Raw genomic sequence first — 20218 nt, 5'->3', positions numbered from 1 at the left:
CCTGCTCTGTGATCTCTTTCCATATGGTGACTGTTTGCTGCAGCTTTCACAGCGGAAGAAAAGTGCACTCGCTGTTGGTATTTTTTAACACAACCTCAATCTTCTCCTTGAATTTTCACCCCATTTTCACTTTCTTTATTTTGGTCTGCAAATTTCAATGTGGTTTTGGTGCTCCTCATTTTCTGTGGTATCTCTGAAGCTACTTTTATTCTACAATAATACTGTTATTTTCAAGAATTCAATGAACAGGTTTGCTGCTTTCATTTATAAAAAAAAACAAACAAACAAAAAAAAACACCCACCCAAAATGTGGGTATTATCAGATCTGGTACACTGCATCTGATAATTAACTAGGTCTGCATAAATACAAAAGTAACCTTTGATATATGTTGTGTAAAGTAACTTTGTTTTGTTAGTGTTTGTAGGAGGCACATTATGAGGGCCAATGCAAAAGATGCCACATAAGTGATGCAATATTTAAAATGTATATCGACGTTATTGCTGTTATAACACACCTGAGCAAATTGGCGTGATGTCTTTGAAAAAACATTAAGGTAAAAGGCAATGGAGAACTTCAGTTGAGATTACCCAAAAATTAGCGCACAAAAAAAATGTAAAAAAAAAAAAAAAAAAAAGGAAAAGGAAACTACCTCATAAAAAATGACAAGAGAAACGAAGAGAAAAGCAAAAAAAAAAAAAAATGACCTGATTGATGACCTGAAGTACTTAATAACTATAATAATTCAGTAAAATGATTTTATGTATATAATGACTATAATAATACATTTTTTCCCTAGCTTCTTTAAAAATAATAATAATAATAATAATAATAATAATAATATTCCAAATCTACTTTGCAGTTTGCAGAACAGTTCTTACCAAGTTGCTTGTTGCCTTTTGCCCCATGTTTTCAAAAGAAAGCAAACTAATTTGCACAGATTTCAAGGGTTTAAATACTTCTGAAGGTGTCTGAAGGTATCACAACAAAACAGGTGTCGATCCAGGTTTCAAAGGGTTAACTCTTCTCCGCTCTTTTCATTTACAGAAAGAGCTGAGTCTTCCCAGAAGAGGCAGTTTGTAAGTACCCACATACAAGTTACATACATACATAACACCCGCTGGTGGTTTGATAAGTTGGTTATACCATCTAATAAACCTTGACCTCTGGTTGTCAAGCATGGTATTGCCATGTTAGTTCAGACACACAAATGACTTGGGCTGTAGCGTTATGTATGTTCGTGCCAAAGCCGCCATGGTACGAGGGTCACGGCTCGGTGCATGCATGGATACATGTGATGCAACAAGAGTTCAAAAGCACAAGTTTTGCCTGAAAACTTTTATTCTAATGTTGTTTGCAACATAAACTAAGGTTCGTACAACAAGCAGATTGGCGTGTGAGTCAGTCACACTGTGGTGAGTACAAGTGAAATAGTTGAGCTGGAAGCTCCACCTGTGGTTTCACTTTCTGTTACAGCAGCAAAGAAGTGAGAGTTGTGTGTAGCATGAGGGTGGTGTGTCAGTGTTGCTCCTCTTATGTAGGGCATGTGAATAGAAATACATCCAACGGTTAACAAATGTTTGACAGCGTCACCCAGATTTGCCAATACCAGTACGAAGGAGGAACAAACTGGAGCCCAACTCTTTATTCCCAATGCTTTCAACCAGCCTTAAGATATGAAAGCAGGATAGAATAAAACAATTACTGAAGCAATTTGCATTTACACTGGCATATAGCCAAGCCTGAAGAATTCGTAACTCCCCTTTCTAACGAACAAGCTTTATTTTTTTTAGATTCACATCCTAAAAGATGCCTTTCAGTGTTAGCGGCTGTTGTGCCCTGGTGCCTTTTTGGAAGTGTTTGTTCAGTGTAAGACAGAGTTGGTTTAAATGTTCCTAATTTTCATACTGAAAAATAGTGAATTTTACCCAAGTTGCAAGTGGGTAAAATGTTACCTTAGTCCCCAGCATGAGCAGCTTGTCTGTTACTGACATTTGCACTTCTTTAAAAACAAATAAAAACAAATCTATTCATATCCTATATTTTTCCGCTGTACTGAAATCGCACCATATTGTGACTCCTGTTTACCGTTACACCCCTACAGATTAGCTAAACTAATATTTGTATAAAACTAAAAAGTAAAGTTAAAAGAAACATTGCATCATTACTGTAGGCTGTAAATAAATCACATAAAATATCAAAAATCACAGAAAAAAAATCTAATTGATGTTCATTGTTTTATCTATGGGAACCCTAACCCATAAAAATAATAATATAATATATATAATAATAATAGATTATTAATTATTTTGTTTTATTTGTTTCGTAGGCAACATTATTTCAGACAATATCGTGGCTCACATTGCTTGTTTGAAGGTTAAATATATTTAGGTTCAGACACCATGAATATGTACTCAGGATCATGCATGATTGGGCTCTTCAGTTGACGGGTGTCAATTAATCATATTTAGCTATGTAAATGTTCCTGGCTTCCAGTCCGCTGCGATGATTGTGTGAAATCTTGTGAATTATTAGTTATATTTGGTCTACTCAGTCTAACCTGCATTGTAAACAGATTTTTAGAGTGATCCCCTGAAAAAGGCACATAACTAACATAAATGACACTGATATGATGTAAAAAGTTTTTTGCTGATCATATTTCACATATTCTACAGCAGCTCAAATTTTATTGACAAGTTTTCAGTGATCGTTTTCAAACTCTAAGATGATATAAATTAGCTTCCCAATATGCAAAATACAATTTAGTTTGAGTTAAGCGTAAACTCCCAAATGTCATTAGCTAAAAATGCCTACTATGTTTTAGGTTTTAGTGTCAAAACAGTGACCATCTCTCTGTGAATTGTACATTCTCTAATCTAAACATGAATGTTAATTTTCCCATCGAGTGGATGCTTTAATTACTGATTGCCACCTGTCATGGGTTGGAGGTTGGTTTTTTTGGCAGCCGCCTGCAGAATGTGCCATAAATACTGTGCATCTCTCATTTTCTCTGGAAATACCCCAAGGATGAACAGCGGGTCCCCAGGGAGCTCTAAACCCAATACTTACACAAGTTAGTCAATTATTTCTCTCTTAACCCTTTGAAACATGAGTGAATTGACTTGATTTATTTTTTCCAAAAGCATAAGAAGGTGGCAGTAAGCAACTTAAGAGATGGCCACACATTAGCAAGATATGAGTAAAAAGTTATGAGAAGTAACTTCAGTATAACCAATAAATACCTGAAAATAAGCCAAAAAGAGAAAAAATTCAAATAAATTACAAGAAAATTACCTCAAAATAAACATTAAAGAAAATTGAAAAAGAATATCCAAAAATAAATAATTATCTAGAAAAAGCAAAAAAATGATCAAATAATTCATTTATGACATTTCTTTAGAACGGTTTTTAAAAATATAATTTCTGCTCGACATTATTATTTTTATTTATTTATTTATTTTTTATTTCTGTGTTTCTTCCATGAGACATTACTTGCCAACTTGCTCATTGCCTTTTTTCCCCATGTTTAAAAAAATTCAACCAGTTTTTTCAGGCTTCAGTGTTTTTTAATGCTTATGAAAGGCAACTGGACACAGCACAAGAAAAAAACTGATGTCGATCCAGGTTTCAGAGGGTTAATTTTTTGGACAGAACACGTTCAGAATCTTTCTCCAGCTTTCACCTGTTTGCCGAGGGTTGATTATGGATACAATGTGAGAGATCTAAAAACACGTGCAAGCTGTTTTCCAGTGAAATGCATTTGTTGGTTTAACAGAAAGTGGCTCTATGAGGAGCGATCTTCAGATGTTTGCTTAGACGATGGATGAGTGTTGGAGTGCTGAATAATTTCCATTTTTCAAATGTTAGTCAGTATGATCTACTTTACTTTACTTTGAATTAGTTAAGTGCTCTCAGGATCATAAACAGGTTTGTTGAAATTCATAACTCATTAGTATGTGTTCTTATAGCGCTTTATTTTGTCACCAGAAAGAGAGGATGTATACAATGCCTTAAACCCCCTTTAGGCTTGTTTAGATTCTGCTCAGATGATACTTTTACCATTGATGCGCCACATGAGATCCAGCTTTACAGCCAAGTGAAGCCTTAATAGACTCCTCGGACATTGATTTTGGCTTAGTTTGATATATTTCATGGTGGAAGAGAAAGATTTACCCATGACACCTTGCTGCTCTCGCTGGCACCTCACCAGATGGGGCACCTACTGTAATGGAGGTGAGCCATTACTAACAGGCTGCTGTGAGATCACCAATCACACCGGCTTATATTTAGAGCACTGGAGCCTCTAGTGACCTTGGTAACCATAGTAATGGTGTTTGGATATGACAAAGTTGATATAGCTGCTTCAAATTCATCAGGTAGTTAGAGCCTCTAATAGATGTTTGGACTTGAAAATGAAGTTAATAACCCATAATGCATTGTGTACAATAGATACATTTGCTTCTTTTCATTGATGTTGTAGCTGTTGATGTGTTGGAATTTAATGGTGTGTTGATGTGACTGATGTAGGAGCTAAATTTGGACTAAGACTCTACATACATTTATTTTCTAATCACAAAAAGTACATGAAAAATGAAATTAACTCTTAAAACTCTGCATCAGCCTCAGCTCAGTGTTTATGATATTCAGAGCACTGAAATCTCTTGTTGTCGCAGAGAGCCATCTGCTGAACATTTGAAGTCATTAACATGCTGCCTGGTGTCAACATGGCACTTAATCACCAGCATTAGCCTTTTCCACAAACTCTTGACATCTTTATTTTTCTTTTCCACAGCCACAAGCACGACAGATTGTATCTTATGCCATTCATTAAGTTGCTTTCAACGTGAGTCATTCTCGTGTGATGACTGGAACCTATTTATAGGCTGACCTTAATAACTGGAAGTCTTGTGCCGGATCCAATTAAATTACATAAAATCAATCATTTGTACGTGTCAGCAACTCAAGACTGTTGACTGTCTCTGTTAGATCCTATATTGATATTTCTCAGCACAAAAACATAACCTGTTGCAGCCTCAGCTCTCCAGGGCTAAAACTGCAGCGTTGGCCAACTCCATCAGCTGTTTCTGCAACAGGATATCAAAGAGGAAATGTTGACTGTAGATTCTGTTACACCGTGTTTTTTTTATGGTGATATTCAATTCAGCACATGTTGTTATATGCTATATCTCATGAACTATTACTGCAAATTGAGTTGCCAGCAGAGTTTGGTAATTTACAGAGATTTAGATGAGGAGTTTTACAGTTGCAGTTATCCTGGAAGTTTTTATATACGATATGATCTAAAACCAAAAACAAATGCTATGTCTTACTTTGATCCTGCAGTGATCTCCTTACTTTACTGAGGCTTGGCTAGTAACTCATTTTTAAAGAGCTTTGAAGAAAAGCATCTGCCAAATTAATAAATGTTATGTTAATATGTCAAGGTAATACAGAATGAATGGAAGTATTACTTGTGTAGTCTTCTGTGTTTAGCAACGGTGTTACAAGATTTTAATTTTCTATCTTGAAAACTGGCGCACATAATATTGAATGATAATAATACATTTTATTTATGGGCGCCTTTCAGGACATTCAAGGTCACCGTACAGATACATCAATAAAAAAAACAACAAAATATCAATACATAAGTAAAACAATATACAGTTTAAACAATAACAAAAAAGTCACAGTTTAACAATAATTGTCACACATAATAAGCAAGGCTAAAAAGGTGTGTTCTGAGGAGGGATTTGAAAGTAGGGAGAGAGTCAACATCACATATGGTTTGTGGGAGAGATTTCCAGAGACGTGGGGCTGCATGGCTAGAAGATAAACTCAGTAGTGCTTAATTTTGCAAAGACTGATTTGCAGCCGATGTTAATTAAGTCACGAATTAAAGATTTAACGCTGCATTAATTAATATTTTTATATTAGTAATGGAGTAAATAGCTTTTTTAACAATGAATATTGTTACTTGAAAGAGAATTATCCCTCAATTCGGCAGTTCCACTCAGCTCCAGAGAGCTTACCTCCATCTCTCACTTCTTGTTTTGGTTTTACAGCCCACACTTTGTTGTTTTGCTTTTGTCTACCTGCCGAGCGTCCAAACAGGATGACAAACACGACTTTTTTCTTGGTGTTTATCAGTGGGAAGAATTAATAGGCACAATTTTGTCATGTCAACTTTTTATTGTAATAATCAGTTGTTAATATTGTATTTAAAGCATGTTGCACTTCCCTCAATTGGCCAAAAAATAATGCAAATTACTGAAAGTTAAATGTAATGTTTCAAAAATGCTTTTTCGGCATTGGTAGCCATAATTCTGTCATTGTCTCCAGTACGGACAATGTCAGTGTAGAGGCAGAATATAATAATATAATGAATTCCAGGTTTGAAGCTGACAAAGACAAAGTATTGACAGCAAGTTTTTATCAGCTGAGATGTTTTACAGGTAATGCTACAACACAGAGATGTGGAATCGAATTACATGACTTGAACTAAAGTCAGATTCAAGTCACAGTTTGAATGACTTTTGGCTCAACTTGACAGAATTAAAAAAAAGACTTGCAGCTCCACGTGGACTTAAACACCAATGACCTGTGGCTTCACTTGGACTTGAACCTTTTGATTTGACATACATGGAGCCTTCCCCAAAGCCAATTTTGTCAGCACTACCTTTCTTGCTTAAATTTAGGTTTTTAAAAAGTATTCATTCATTTTGTTGATTTAATGTTAATGTCACTTAACCGTCTGAAACCTGGATTTACATCACTTTTTGTGCTGCAATCTGATGCCTTTCACAAGTATTTAAATGTTTGAACACTGAGCAGATTGGTTTTATTTCTTCATTCATAATTATAAATTAAAAATTATTTTCTAGAAATATTATTATTTTTAAGTACATGTTTTGGTCATTTGTTTTATTTTCTTTTTTGTTGTGATTTTTAAAAAAAAAGATTAAAATTTTTTATATTTTGCTAATTTTTTTTGGTAATTTCCTCTGATGTTCAGAGAATCCAAAGAGCAGGTTGTTATTTTTTTTTAGGTCATTTCCTTTTTTAATGTTTGCATTTCTTTCCTTCATTTTGAGTTTTTTTTTTTTTTTTTTAAACCAATTTCTTGCTAATTTCTGGGTCATTTCTTCTTAGGCTCCTCGTTGCCTTCTTCCTATGTTTTTAAAAGAAATCAAGCCAATTTGCCCAGGTTTCAAAGGGTTAAAATGATTCTACATTTGGCGAAGAGCACTTTATGACTTGTCTAGGATGTGAAACTCAAAGTTTGAGATTTTGGACTTGACTCAGGTTTGGCCAGCCTCGACTTTGTCAAAGACTTGACACTTACTTGTGACTTACAAGCTGTAGTCCCAGACTGAGGATGATGAGCGACTGCTCCACAATAAACAAACAATGTTCTCTTCATTTCAGTTATCACCAGTTATCACAAGTATCTTTATCCACATTTTTACATAGCTGTAGTTGCCTCATCATCTCAACTAGTGTGTACTTTTATAATGAGAACGCTTTTTTTTTCTAATCCACACTAACAATGTGAGTGCTCTGTAAGTGTGACCTCAATTAAAAAACGTTGTTACAAGAAGTTGCAGGAAATTACAGCAGCTTTAGACAAGAGCTGTGGCATTAATTAAAAGGTGTAAATAATGTGTATATGATACCAATTGCAAAACAAGGGACAGGTAAGAGGATGGTGTGTAGTGGGGTGCAAATGACTGGCCCTCTTCCCCTTTTTCTAGGTAACTAAAAAGCAGTCAGCGTGCGGTTGCTGAGAGACTTCTGTGGGTCTGCTTCGCTGGCATTGAGGTAGAACTGATTTCAGATCAATTCATGCTGAACAATAGAAGCTCCTCTGCACATTGTGGTATGAGTCAGTTAAAGTTTTTCACACCTCAGGTACAGTAGCAGTCATACATTATTATGAAGGCCTTGGTGAGTCACATACCAAAGACACAAATTAACAGCCCAAAAACTGATTTTCAGAGTAAACTCAGCAAAGCAAAATTAGTTGAATATTTGACATTTATTGACATGAAATACATTTCATACAGCGTATGAGTGCCTACTTCCAGTGTAGGTAGGAAATGACATAAACATGCACACTTAACACCTGCACCACAAACAGCTGATGTATCATTTGTACTGGTCTTAGTCATAATTTATTTAAGATTTTGAGCTTAAGCAGGTGATATTCTTGGGTTTATATTAGTGCTGGGCCGTTAACGGCGTTAACGTGCTGCGTTAACGCGGGATTCTTATCGCGCGATAAGGAAATTATCGCGCGATAAACTATTCACTAAGTTGGGTCTATACAGTGAGCAAGGCACCAATTTCACTTTGTTGTTTAAGCGCGGATGTATACCTGGTCGAATTACGCGGAGGGGGCGTGAACAAGGCGGAAGCTGGTCTGCCTGAGTGACTGGAGTGATTAGGCTCAAGCCGTGTCACAAAGCTGCTGACTGTTAATGGTCTTCTTCATGACCTCTAATGTAGGCCCACAGTTCAGTTAGGGTCATGTTATCAGAGGCTGCGCCCTCTGCTGTTCATTCCAGTTAGCAGGAAAAAGCTTTTTCCACATGGAGACAGAACCTGTGTTCCTAAATGTCTGTGTTTAACAAAATAAAAAAAAGTTAAACACCAAAGTAAATCTTATGGAACATTATTTTTCTTTACCAAATATTATAGTAGAGCAGCTTTCTCAAGCATTTTGTGATGCATTTTCATCATTTAGATAGATAGATATTATTTTGAATGTCTTTGGCAAAATTCAAATCTATAATTTTAATCTAGATTAATCTAGATTAACTACAGGATTGCAGTGAGATTAATCTAGATTAAAAAAATTAATCTATGCCCAGCACTAGTTTATATATATAAAAAAAATGCTGTACCATCAAATAGTCACTTGTTTCGATTAGTTGACTGTAGTGTTTTCTGTATGTGTTTATTAGACTGCCTTAGAGGTCCTAAAAAGGTCCTAAAAGATTGTAACCTTTGGACAGAGCAAGGCTACCTTTTTCCTCATTTCCAGTCTTTATGCTAAGCTACATTAGCCAGCTGTTAGATGCAGCTTCATTTTTAATGTACAGACCTAAGTGTGGTGTTCACCTTCTCATCTAACAATAGGCAGGTTTCCATCAACCCTCAAATTGTGCAAAGTAAAATTGTGAATTTAAAATATGCCTAATGGAAACACGCCAGTTTTGAAAAAAATCTCAAGTATCTCAAAATGTTTTTACACTTGCATTAGGTGGTGTTTCATGCAATTGAAAAAAAGCCATATTTTGTAAAACTGCAATGGCTTTTTGGCTTTTCTAGGACACATGATGTTATGACTATGTGCTTGTCAGAAGGAACTGGCTCCCTTATGATGCAGCAGGAGCTACAAGAGCTGTTATTGCATCACATAACTCTTCAAAAGATGAGCAGAAGTGAAATTGTGGACTATCACCTCCCAGAAATCCCTTAAACGTGTCGGCTCCCACGTAAAAGAGGCTTGCCTTTCCATTATTGCTCACAATAACACGCCTACGTGGCCCTAGATTGGAAATAATGACGGCTAGTGCGGTGGCTGCAATAGAAATAAAGCTGCTAATGTTTTGAACATCCATCGCCTTGCTTCTTGGATTGTTATCGCGAGAGGAGAAGATGCATAACATCACTCAATGGAAACACATTCATGTCACAATTGCGTTTTATCGACATTTTGAAAATATTGCTTAAGTTTTGTGCAAATCTGTAATGTGAACCCACCTAATAAGCTTGTTTTCCAAAATGACAAATTGTTCCTTTAAAAGAAGAAACTGTAATGTAAAATGTAAGCCCAAATTTGTTTGTCCTTAAATTTCTGCTTTGGATTCACAAACATTAAAGTTTTACCATGCAGGAATTTTTGGCTACGGTTTGTTCACGGTAACAACAGCGAAAGTAGCTAGTGACAAGTTGATTATAACAAGCAGCCTGAATTCATACACATAAACTTCTAGATACAACCCATGGATATGTCTTTGTTATTTGCTTTCATACACTATATTTCTCTCTTTGAATAGTATTCACTCCACTACATATTCCAAGTTACATTTTAGGGCAGAGGGCATTACCCTGCACCCTGAAAAAGGGCTGGAGTTATGTCTCATTGACTTTCAGTGGAAAAAAAAAAAAATTTTTCTTAATGTTTACTGACAGGAAGTCATGGGTCAGAGCTTCCAGTTTCGGCCAAACATAGGCTCTTTACGCTGTACGATTTGACCAGGCTTGCTTCCATTGTTTGAATTTAATTTATTTTCCCACATTCTAATATAAAAGTCCATGAGGGATGACTATCCAAATGAATCCAAAGGGCTTCAAAAGATGGCAGACAAAAAAAACACCTGCCTGAAAATGCCTGAAAATGACAGGACAGCATAAGGAGCAACATTGTGTACTCGAAGTTTGCAGCCAACTCTTGACCTGCTTTACTCTAGAAACGGCTCTTCATCTTCTTACGCTCCAGTTCCTGTCTGACTCAACTACCAGTTGTGTGGTTAATGCAGTGTTTGGTGTTGTCTGCAGTGGCTCTTTGCTTCTCTAACATGCTCATAGTAATAAAGAATTCATTTGTATACTGGATGAGTGAGTGAGGAGGCAGATGAGTGTCTTTACTTCTCCCATCATTCTAGGTAAAACAAAAGCATCATCATACAGAAGTTACTGTAGACGACTCACTGTGAACATTATTCTTTTTTTATTTATTTTTTTTACAGTAGGTTGTCATATTATCTGAATAAGCCCCCTTTTTGTCATTCAGTAGTTTATCCTTGGGCAATTTCCTGTCACTGAGTCATTTCGATTTATTGTGATCCTGATAGTTTGGGAATGGAGTCTGCAACAATAAATGTGGATAAAGTGCATCATGGGTGATTTAACTAGTGATAAATAGTAGCCTCTGGAGTCTTTTTAAATCCCTGCAGGGGCTAGGACACTCTGCTGCGTCATAATGCTTTATCACTTTGGGTTTCTCACTCCACAATCACACCTAACACTCATATGAATCTCTAGGTTATGCACAAATACTCAAATGATACTTTGGTTTGTCTGCAACGTTAGGTGTTATAAACAAATTCCACTGCAAAATGCATTTTCTAGTTCTCTTTTTTATTTTTATTTGTATGATTTATTGTAAATACGCACTTGTAGCCAGGTGTGAGTTGATTCTGTCTTGCTGTCCTCTGACTGACGTGCGCTAGCAGGTAGTGGTGCATTATGTTTTCTTTTCCAAGATGACATCATCCCCGTGGTTGTGGTGACATTGCATCCGTGTGGTGCGTGGCTTGTGTTAGCATCGGTCAAGGTGACTGCGTGTTAGAGGTGCAGACAACATGTAGATTACATTTATTGCATCCATTTCTGTTATGTAGCAAGTCACCAGCTGGTGGAGGAATTGTGGTGGTGGGTTGAGGGGGGGCATAAATGTGCATGCGTTTGTGATGGAGCAGGGGGCGTGTATTAAGGGAGGGGAGAAGGGGCATTGTCCTGCCTCCGTGCTCTCCGCAGGCAGCTGAGAATCTTATTTGACAGCTTCAAGGTGGGAAGTGGAAAGACCAAAACAAAAACGGTAACCACCCCCCTTTTTTTTACCCCCTCCCTTTTTGTGGGGGGAGAGAAAACCAATCCGTCTCATCGCACTGTGGTGGCTGGGTTTGGCTCTTTGTCAGTGCAGGGGGGGGCGGGAGGCAGGCAGGCAGTGTGAATGCATATCATGACCACAATAGAGCAAACGAGCACAGTTCAGCCATGAAAGCCCAGCGGGAGAGGCTGAGAATTCCAGGGCTGACGCTAGAGTGAGTATTTTCCTCTGTTATCCTACCGGGGACGCAGCTCTGCTGCAGTGTGTAGCTTCATCTGTCTCTGTGTCATATTTGTTGCTGTCTTTCACTGTTGCTTGTGCAGCGTTAGCATTAGCAGCAGCAGCATCTGCAGCAGGAAGTCTAATGTCAAATCCTTCACAGCTAGGCAACAGAAGCGTACTTGTGGCTTACTGTGTGTGTTCACGCATTTATGTTTTCATGCACATGTGTGTGATAGACAGACTGATAACATGTCATGCTAAAGGAGTGCCGCAACATGCTTTCTTCGCTGGCATGACACACTTACATTCACATGCAGGAAACACTCGCATACCCATAACACACCTATGAAGAGTGTTTCTTGGATGTGAATCAGTAATGTGTGAAGCAGTGGACTGTGTGTTTACAGTTTCTCCTTTAATCAAAGCCACAGTCATGTGTTTGATGTGATCGTTTTTTATTTAGGTCAACAAGGTATTTGTCACGGTTTCCTCCATTCGAGGCTTTGAAACCTGCAATTAAGGGTGCACAATTGGCTTGATGTGTGACTGTGTCAGAATTGATTATTTCTATGTAGATTTTATACATACAGATATATTCTGTATTTTTCTGTCAACAAATCACATGAAAAGACCAAAACCAACGATGTACTAGTTTGTTTCTCCGCACTTTCAGACTTCCCAAGCTTGTCTGTGGTTCTTACAAACCATTGGTTCCTTCTCAAGATATCAAAATGGGTCATTAGTGCTCACTTTCACTTTTACAAACGACTAGTAATTTCCTACAAACGGCAGGCCAAAGAGGAGGAAATGCTGCATTAGTCTGGGACTATTTTCATCAGTGGATTAATACACATTTGATTTGCTTGTGTTTACTGCAGCAGGATGTGGTATTGAGTTTAAATAGATGACAGTGCCCATGTTCCTCTAAATGAAGGAACTCATCAACCGGTGCAACAGCAGCTCATTTTTCACTGCCTCTTCAAGACGGGAATATCGCGTGATTATGCTGCCTCGCCCGTCTTTTTAAAAGATATGATAGCGGAATGGGGGGACAGAGTTGTCTCACACCAGGCAGTATGTTTTGACTACATGTTGTTTGTGCAACCAACAGCAGGAGGTTCAAAAAGCAGCTAGCAGCAGTTAGTGGCTTACTCAAAGAAGAAGAACAGTGGCCAAAAATGTCCCCAAATTAGGAAAACAATGAGATCCAGCACTCCTTACCCTTGGAGCAGAGGACAAGATCAGATGCCAAATAACAGAGAAAGTAAATTATAGTTAAGGCCATTGCTATAGTTTATAAAGTGTTGCCAACTCATATGATATACGTTACACTAGAGGCAAATACTGTGTACTGTACTGTGTTATACGTCACATCTGTCATACCTTTTTTGGTTCTGCGATGCCGGCATGCCATCTAAAAATCACACACTGGAGTGCAATGATGCCAACTTTGCTTGAAAAATGCAAAGGTGGGGAAAAGATGGGACTTTGTAGTGGCTCTACGGCACAATCTCTGCGTTAAATAAAACGTATGTTTTTATTAGTTTTCACACCAATGGAGCTCAATGGCACAGAGGAAGAAGGTAAATCGCTCTGCACAGATAATAATCCGTTCATTGTCGGGTTTGGTCTTTTCAGGAAAATTGTTAATACTATAGAAATATAGTCAGACTTGTCCTTTTAAAAGAGTGTTTTGGTATGCCACTGCAGTAAAAGTTACTCACCTCTATGTGACCTAATGCTCTGCAGTGCCACTGTTCAGTTTAAGAAGGGCTCACTCCATGACATCACATAGGCAGAGTTACAGTCTGTACGATTTGAATCACAGGAGATAATAAGCAATTTCAAACATATCATTAGAATTTTAGTAAAGACTGTCAAAACCATAACTCCCTCTATAATCTTAAACTCTTTAGCCTGTGTGCTTTTTTGTGTGGTCTGATTTAAGCCTAAATTGAAGCAACCTATGGGGGGAGACATTCCCACCGTCACCGAAACATTACAGAACCAGACAAATGCCTTGAGAACCAGCTCTTTTAAACAAGATTTGAGTTCATCTGACAGGGATCATTACTCTTCAGAATTCTTCTGTCGTCATCTGGGCGCGTGTCAGAGCTGTGGGAGGTGGTGGGTCTGTCCTGTGTGTGATAAAAGACAACTATTCACTCCACTCCATTTAACTTACAGCCTCACTCCCCGAAGCTTGAGCCCCACTCCCACTAGCCCCTGCAGTCCGTGTAGCCCGCTGCACGCTTTTCATTTTTGGAGGTAAGCGAGAGCTCTTGAACCATGCCTGTGTTGTTTTTGAAAGGTCTGTTAGTGCATGTTCTTTGAGTCAGTCTTGTCATCATGCATCACAAGGCTGAAGGTGGGTGTTCAGTTTGCCCTCCTAAAATCATCTGCCATTGCAATGACATTGAAAGAGGAGTGCTTATATAATGTTGATAGTGCCCCCTCCCCTCTCCCCCCATCTTGCCCCTCTCTGTTCGGAGGTTTATGCTCCTCTTTCATGTGCTAAGTAGGATTTGTGGCATTTGCAGTACATCAAAGTGAAGAATGGTCTCAATGTATCTGAACCCTGGCTGGACTGATTCATTGAGGAGTGAAGAGTATTGAAAATGGTAAAAGCTAGATATTTCAGTAATGGTTTCCTATCCAAGCTTACTGCTTATATCTCAACCGTTTTACAATTAGGGTTTAAAAATCTGCATGCTGGGTGGAGCTTAAGATTATTTTACGAACATCAAGACTTTTATCCTCGTGTCACTGAAAAGATTATTTCTTCTTGGGGTTTAATGTGCATCAGTGATGTCTGAGATAGCGCGCCCTCTACTCGAACTCTACTTGTCACCCGCCAAGGAGCTCTGAATCTGTCTTTTTTTTCCACAAGCTGCATTTGGGGTTTCACTTTTAAATAGGTCATTAAGGTTGAAGCCATCTTGTTGTGGCTCTATGTTTCCTTGACTGGTGTTTATGTACAGTAATTACTACTTGGATGTACCGATGGCTAAGAAATTGGCCTCATAGCCTTTTGATGCCATGACATGATAGATCAAAAATCTTGTTTGTTTGGTCTCACTCAGCAAATTCCCTTTTTAATCTTGTGAGTGTTTGGCCATTTTTCTATCATTCAGTGTCCACTTTCTAAATTTGGACATTTTTTCGGTGTAAGTGCAAGCTGAACTCTTCATGAGATCTTTTTTTTTCCTAAGCAGCAGTTTGATTTTGAGCCGTAGGGTTGATAATTGATGTAGCCATCTGGTCAGAGCTGATCAGAATCAGTGAATGAGATAAGCTGCTGCAGAGGCTATTGAAAGTAACTTTTTAGACCCAGCAGGCCAAACAGTTGACTTTAACTGCACCTGGCGTTTGACTGCTCCATCTGTGCCCAGAGTACGCCTGCGCTCCGAGATATATATGTATTCCAACAGAGCTATTAATAAATGCTCTAAAAATAAAAAAATAATATATTGCATAAGATGTTTTAACATTGGTGGGCTCCTACAAATAAATGTGTGGGGAAACCCTGTGTTAACTTTTTTTCTACCATTTAAGCAACTAATGGTTAGCTTCAGTTCAAACAAACTCATCCCTCTGCAGCCGCTTCTCTTAAACACAGTTCAGGAAGGACTTAATTGCTTAAGAAACATGACTTACAATAACAGGAAACTCACTACATAAGAAATATCTCTCTGTCTTACTGATAAAAAGAGTGTCACAGTCTGTGCTTTCTGTCAGGTTTTGTCGGTTTTTATTTGAGCTGCTCCTGAAGGAGAATTTGCCAAGAGAAACAGAATTAAACTTGGAATTCTTTTTTTTTTCTTCAGCTCATTCAAAATGCTCAATATTGAAGAATTTTTCTCTATCAATGAATAGCATGAAACACCCACCCATGTCACCTCTGATCTCCTCTTCTTCTGCTCAGCTTTCATACAGAGTCAAGTGGAGCAGGCATTTAAGTGAGTCAGCTCCATACAAGAATGTGGAGATGTTTTTTTACTGGCTGTGGTTGTTTTTTTTTCTATTGACAATTTCAGTTTTTATTCCATCATGTAGCATAGGGTTTGGTGTTGCAGTGCTTTGTGTCATGATCTCGGATAAGATGTTTAAAGAATTATGAAGTAGAAGACATTATTCTTAAGCTTTAATATACCACAGTGTAAGACCATCTGCATGATATTTACACAGCAGCACTTTGCACCAACCTAATTTACACCTGAGAAAACAGTTGTTTGTGACTGATTGATGTTCTATACAGAAGCTGGTGGCAAAGTTAAGTGCAACGTTGTGGTATTTTAACATCCCAGTGACACTGATTTTATCTAAGCAAGTGTTAAAGTCAGGTAACCATGGAGAGCATTTAACTGTCTTTCTGTTTTGACTCTTAAGGTCAGAATTTGCAGTGGATGGCATTATATTATATTCCGGTTATGTCTAATGCTTGTACATAAAGATCCTACTACTTTAGTCATTTTCAGTTGTAGCCCTTGTAAGACCACCAAGCTGAGGTAGTAGCCGATCTTAGTGGGAGTTCAGATTGAAAATGTTCCTTTGTTCAAAGGAAATGCAAAAGAGTGCGATGGTTGGGGCTTGTTGTGCCAGATACTGGGCTTGGCAGAAGATATGAGACTAGATATTGTCTTAGACTTTGGATATGGTAATGTCGTAAGTGTTGTTGTTACCTGGATTTAAAGGCTGCATTACAATAAAGTGATGTCATTTAAATATTTGTTATTTTTACAACAAAATTGTCTCTGAAAATGCACAGCATCATGACATGCACTCCATGTAACTGCAGTTATTTTAAAGTAATGATTTCTTTTTTCTTATTATAAGAGTAAATGACAGGTTGGGGCTGGGTACTTTGGATTGCAAGCCCCCCCTGCCTCACAGAGGCTGTAGGGAGTGCAGGGGTAGACTTTACAGGTCAGAGTCAAGATGACACCAGTGTCTGCTTTCATTTTGGTCCAATGATAGTAAACATTTGAGCTGGAAAGAGTGACGGAGCTAAGTCAGAATTTAGTGTTGACACAGGAGACACATACTCATACCAGGTGTAAATGTAATCAGCTCAGATCATATAGATACAGTCTGGATACGAGATGCATTCTAATGCAAGATGTATGATGAGAGATGGTGAATGTAAACACAACTTTTGTCTACAAGAAGGCTCCGCAGGGTGCCATTAATTGTTCTCACAAGCAAAGAAATGTCCAGGCAGACCCACTAATATTTAAAAGTGTTATTTTCAGCTTTCATATCACTTTTCAACAATTTCACAAAATCAACTGACCTTCTCCAGGATTTCTGAACGATAACAGATTGCTGCTTTGGCTAATTACTTTTATCCCCCGTGATTCATTATATGAAACATTTATGTAATACAGTAACACCATTATTTCCATGCACATAAAAATACTGTATAATTAAACATTGCATACTGCACAAACTGTATACTCGTATCTTACTAAAGCAAAACTAATGCCATTGTCAAAATATTGTTTTTTGTTTAATCAGTTTTTCAAGGATAACCACAAACAAGTTATTTGATAGTGAGAGGACAGCAACCCAATTTTTTTCTGCCGGTGATGTCAGCGTAGCCGGTGACCTCCCTGTTCCTGCTGCTCTATGCAGGTTTGACTTTGAGCCATCTGAACCATCATTTCTTATGTGGAGCACAGAAACAGAGCAGAGCCATAATTAGAGTGAAGGCTGTCACACTGGCCTGTAGGGAGCCGGACTGAGCCACTCTGCGGGATACGCGCACACACACACGCACACACACACACACACACACACACACACACACAGACACACAGACACACAGACTTTATACTGATAAAATGGCTTCTGATAACACTTTATTACATGTAAGTAGAACCAATGGTTACGTGCTAGTCATGGTAGTGTTCCCTCTTTGTCCATTTCGCTCTCTGTCTCTCTTCCTGGGTTTTTGAACACCATCCAGGCTGAGCACTTGGCAAGTGATTGGACTAATCTGCAGCATCCTGATGGTCCTTAGGTCTGACTGTGCACTTCCTTAGTGAAGTCTTTCAACCACTTCTTCTGCTCTCCTGTTCACTGTTTGTGAACAGGAGAGCAGAACATCATAATGACCGGCATACAACATCAGAGCTGGTGCATGGTATTCATATGGTCTGTTTGTCTTCATCCGGGTAAATATATAAATCATGCCTCATGACCACCCTTTGGATGTAATGCAGACTTCTTGTGTAAATGTGTTTAAAAATCATTAGCTTCTTAAACATTGCCTGTTCAAGGTGAGAATATTGCACCGTTATGCCACCTCAGCATTCTGTATAAAAGGTATGATGGCAGAATGGGGGGACATAGTTAGCTCGCCTTGAAGCTTCCATGAGAGGAAGTTACAGCACCAAAATGGTGTCTGTATAAACAGTAGAGCTGGCAGGATGGGACCATGGGCAGGACGGTTGTGACTTATGATGATGCGTTTCTGTAGGAGATTTTAAATGCAGCTAGTAGCAGTTTGCGGCTAACTTAAGAGAAAAAAACTGCAGACTGTCTGCAGAATGAGAAAACTGTGTAGTTCAGGAGCTCCTTACCCTCCGAGCAGAGGACATATATATCGTCGCCATATAACAGGAACGATAAATGATTGTCACTAAGGTAGGTTTCTATTAACCCTCAAATTGTGCAAATTGAAACTGCGAATATGAAAAATGCCTAATGGAAACACGCCAATTTAGGAAAAACTCCCATTTATAGCAAAAAAGTTTTCACACTCACATGAAGTGGCTATTCCAAAACGCCATATCTTGCAAAACTGCTATGGAAACACTTTTTTTGCTTTTATAGGTCACATGATGCACAACAAAGAGTGTCGGTAGGAACTGCCTCCCTCAGGCATGATGCAGCAGGTGCTGCAAGAGCTGTTATTGCATCACATAACTCTTCAAAAGTTGAGCAGATCATCCAGAAGTTTTGAATTCAACAATTCCTCTGTGAAATCATGGACTATCCCCAAATTCATGTTGACATATTTTAACCGCTTGTTTCAACCAATCAGCAGCCCAAAAGTCAAAAGTATTCAGTTTACAAGCATCGAAGAGAAAGAAAATCAGCAAATATTCACACAAGTTAAGATAAAACTAGTGGATTTTTAGTACTTTAATTATTAGCAATATTAGCATATTTGGATGTTGAGGTAGATGTGTCTCCTCAACATATATTGTAATTACTGCTGTGATCTACTGTGTCCATAAATATTAAGCCTTAGCTCCCATTTTCTTTCTGTAAATATGAGCTCCATTTATCTTGTTTTTACTTGCTCTCATGAGGTCGATGGCTATTTCTATTTCTGTTAAGCTTGATAAGACAAGATGAATGTTTTGAAGCTGGATTGTGAAAGTAACATGCATACCTGACTCCATCAATCATGTGATTACAACAACCTCAGACTCTGCACACACACTTACAGAAGCACTCTTATCACAGCTCTTGAGTTGTGTTATTGCAGCACAGCCAAGTGTCTGTCTGCGGGGCCAAACTCTGCTCTCCTGTTAGAATAGTCATTGGATATACGTAATCAACAGCTTGGTTTCCCTAAGGTTGGGTTCTTTGTGATGGGCTTGTTATGGTTAACCCTTTAACAACTGGATCGACATCTGGCATCTTGTGCTGCATTGAGGCACATTTTACTAGCATGGTTGGTTATATGTATGTTTTTCAAAAACCAATGGGGGAAAAAAAACATAAGAAGCACCTTGGCAAGAAGAGTCCTGCAAAAAATGATCTAAACAGTAGCAGGGGGTGGAAAATTAGGAAAAAATGTCCAGAAAACTATATTTATAATTGTCTTGATATTATACTTAATTGAATATTAAAATTATGTTACAGGAAAAAGAAAAAAGTTAAGCACTTTTTTGTCATTTTCTCTTTCTTTATTTTTTCTTCTTTTTTTCTAATTTCTTGCAAATTTTTGGGCCAAATCTTGTTGCTTGATGCTTGCCGTCTTCCCATTCAATGTTTTTGAAAGAAATCAAGCAAATTTGCTCAGGTTTCAAAGAGTTAACCTGGTTTGAATCTTTTGTTCCATGCTGGGAACAGCTACTTCAGAGAATTTGCCTGCATACTGTCTACTTCCTGCGGGCTGCTCTGATCAGCTTACTCAAAACTCACACATACACGCAGGACTCCAAAGTCAAATTCATCACTGAGCTGACAAAACACCCGTTTTTATGTGTGTTATGCAGGCATATGCATGCATAAGTGCAGCTCATTCAGCTCTTTATCTGAAATGTCAGTTTTGTCACAGTTAAGGTAAAAACAATTTGTTAGTCAGTATTTTATTAAATATTTGGCTCTTATAAACAAGGATTAACCTTGAGATCGGCGTGTTT

General features: G+C 38.0%; 1 protein-coding gene across 9 annotated transcripts in view; it reads left to right on the top strand.

Annotated features, from left to right (window-relative positions):
- mast4 (microtubule associated serine/threonine kinase family member 4) overlaps positions 1-20218 on the top strand; it is a 125036-nt gene that overhangs the window by 54927 nt on the left and 49891 nt on the right. For 7 of the 9 annotated variants that reach the window (XM_088071300.1, XM_042509471.2, XM_042509470.2 and 4 more), the window contains one exon: positions 1046-1077. In XM_088071300.1, coding sequence (XP_087927426.1) covers positions 1046-1077 — 32 coding nt within the window. Of the gene's footprint in view, positions 1-1045; positions 1078-11524; positions 11830-14024; positions 14106-20218 lie in introns of those variants that run through there. The other 2 variants (XM_088071306.1, XM_042509474.2) reach the window with 2 other exon arrangements.

The sequence above is a fragment of the Plectropomus leopardus genome, chromosome 20, assembly GCF_026936395.1.
Source record: "Plectropomus leopardus strain MGB_pleo_1.0 chromosome 20, ASM2693639v1, whole genome shotgun sequence".
NCBI classification, from domain to species: Eukaryota; Metazoa; Chordata; class Actinopteri; order Perciformes; family Serranidae; genus Plectropomus; species Plectropomus leopardus.
The sequence above is the reverse complement of the archived record's forward strand: the minus strand, read 5'-3'. Positions and strand labels throughout refer to the sequence as shown.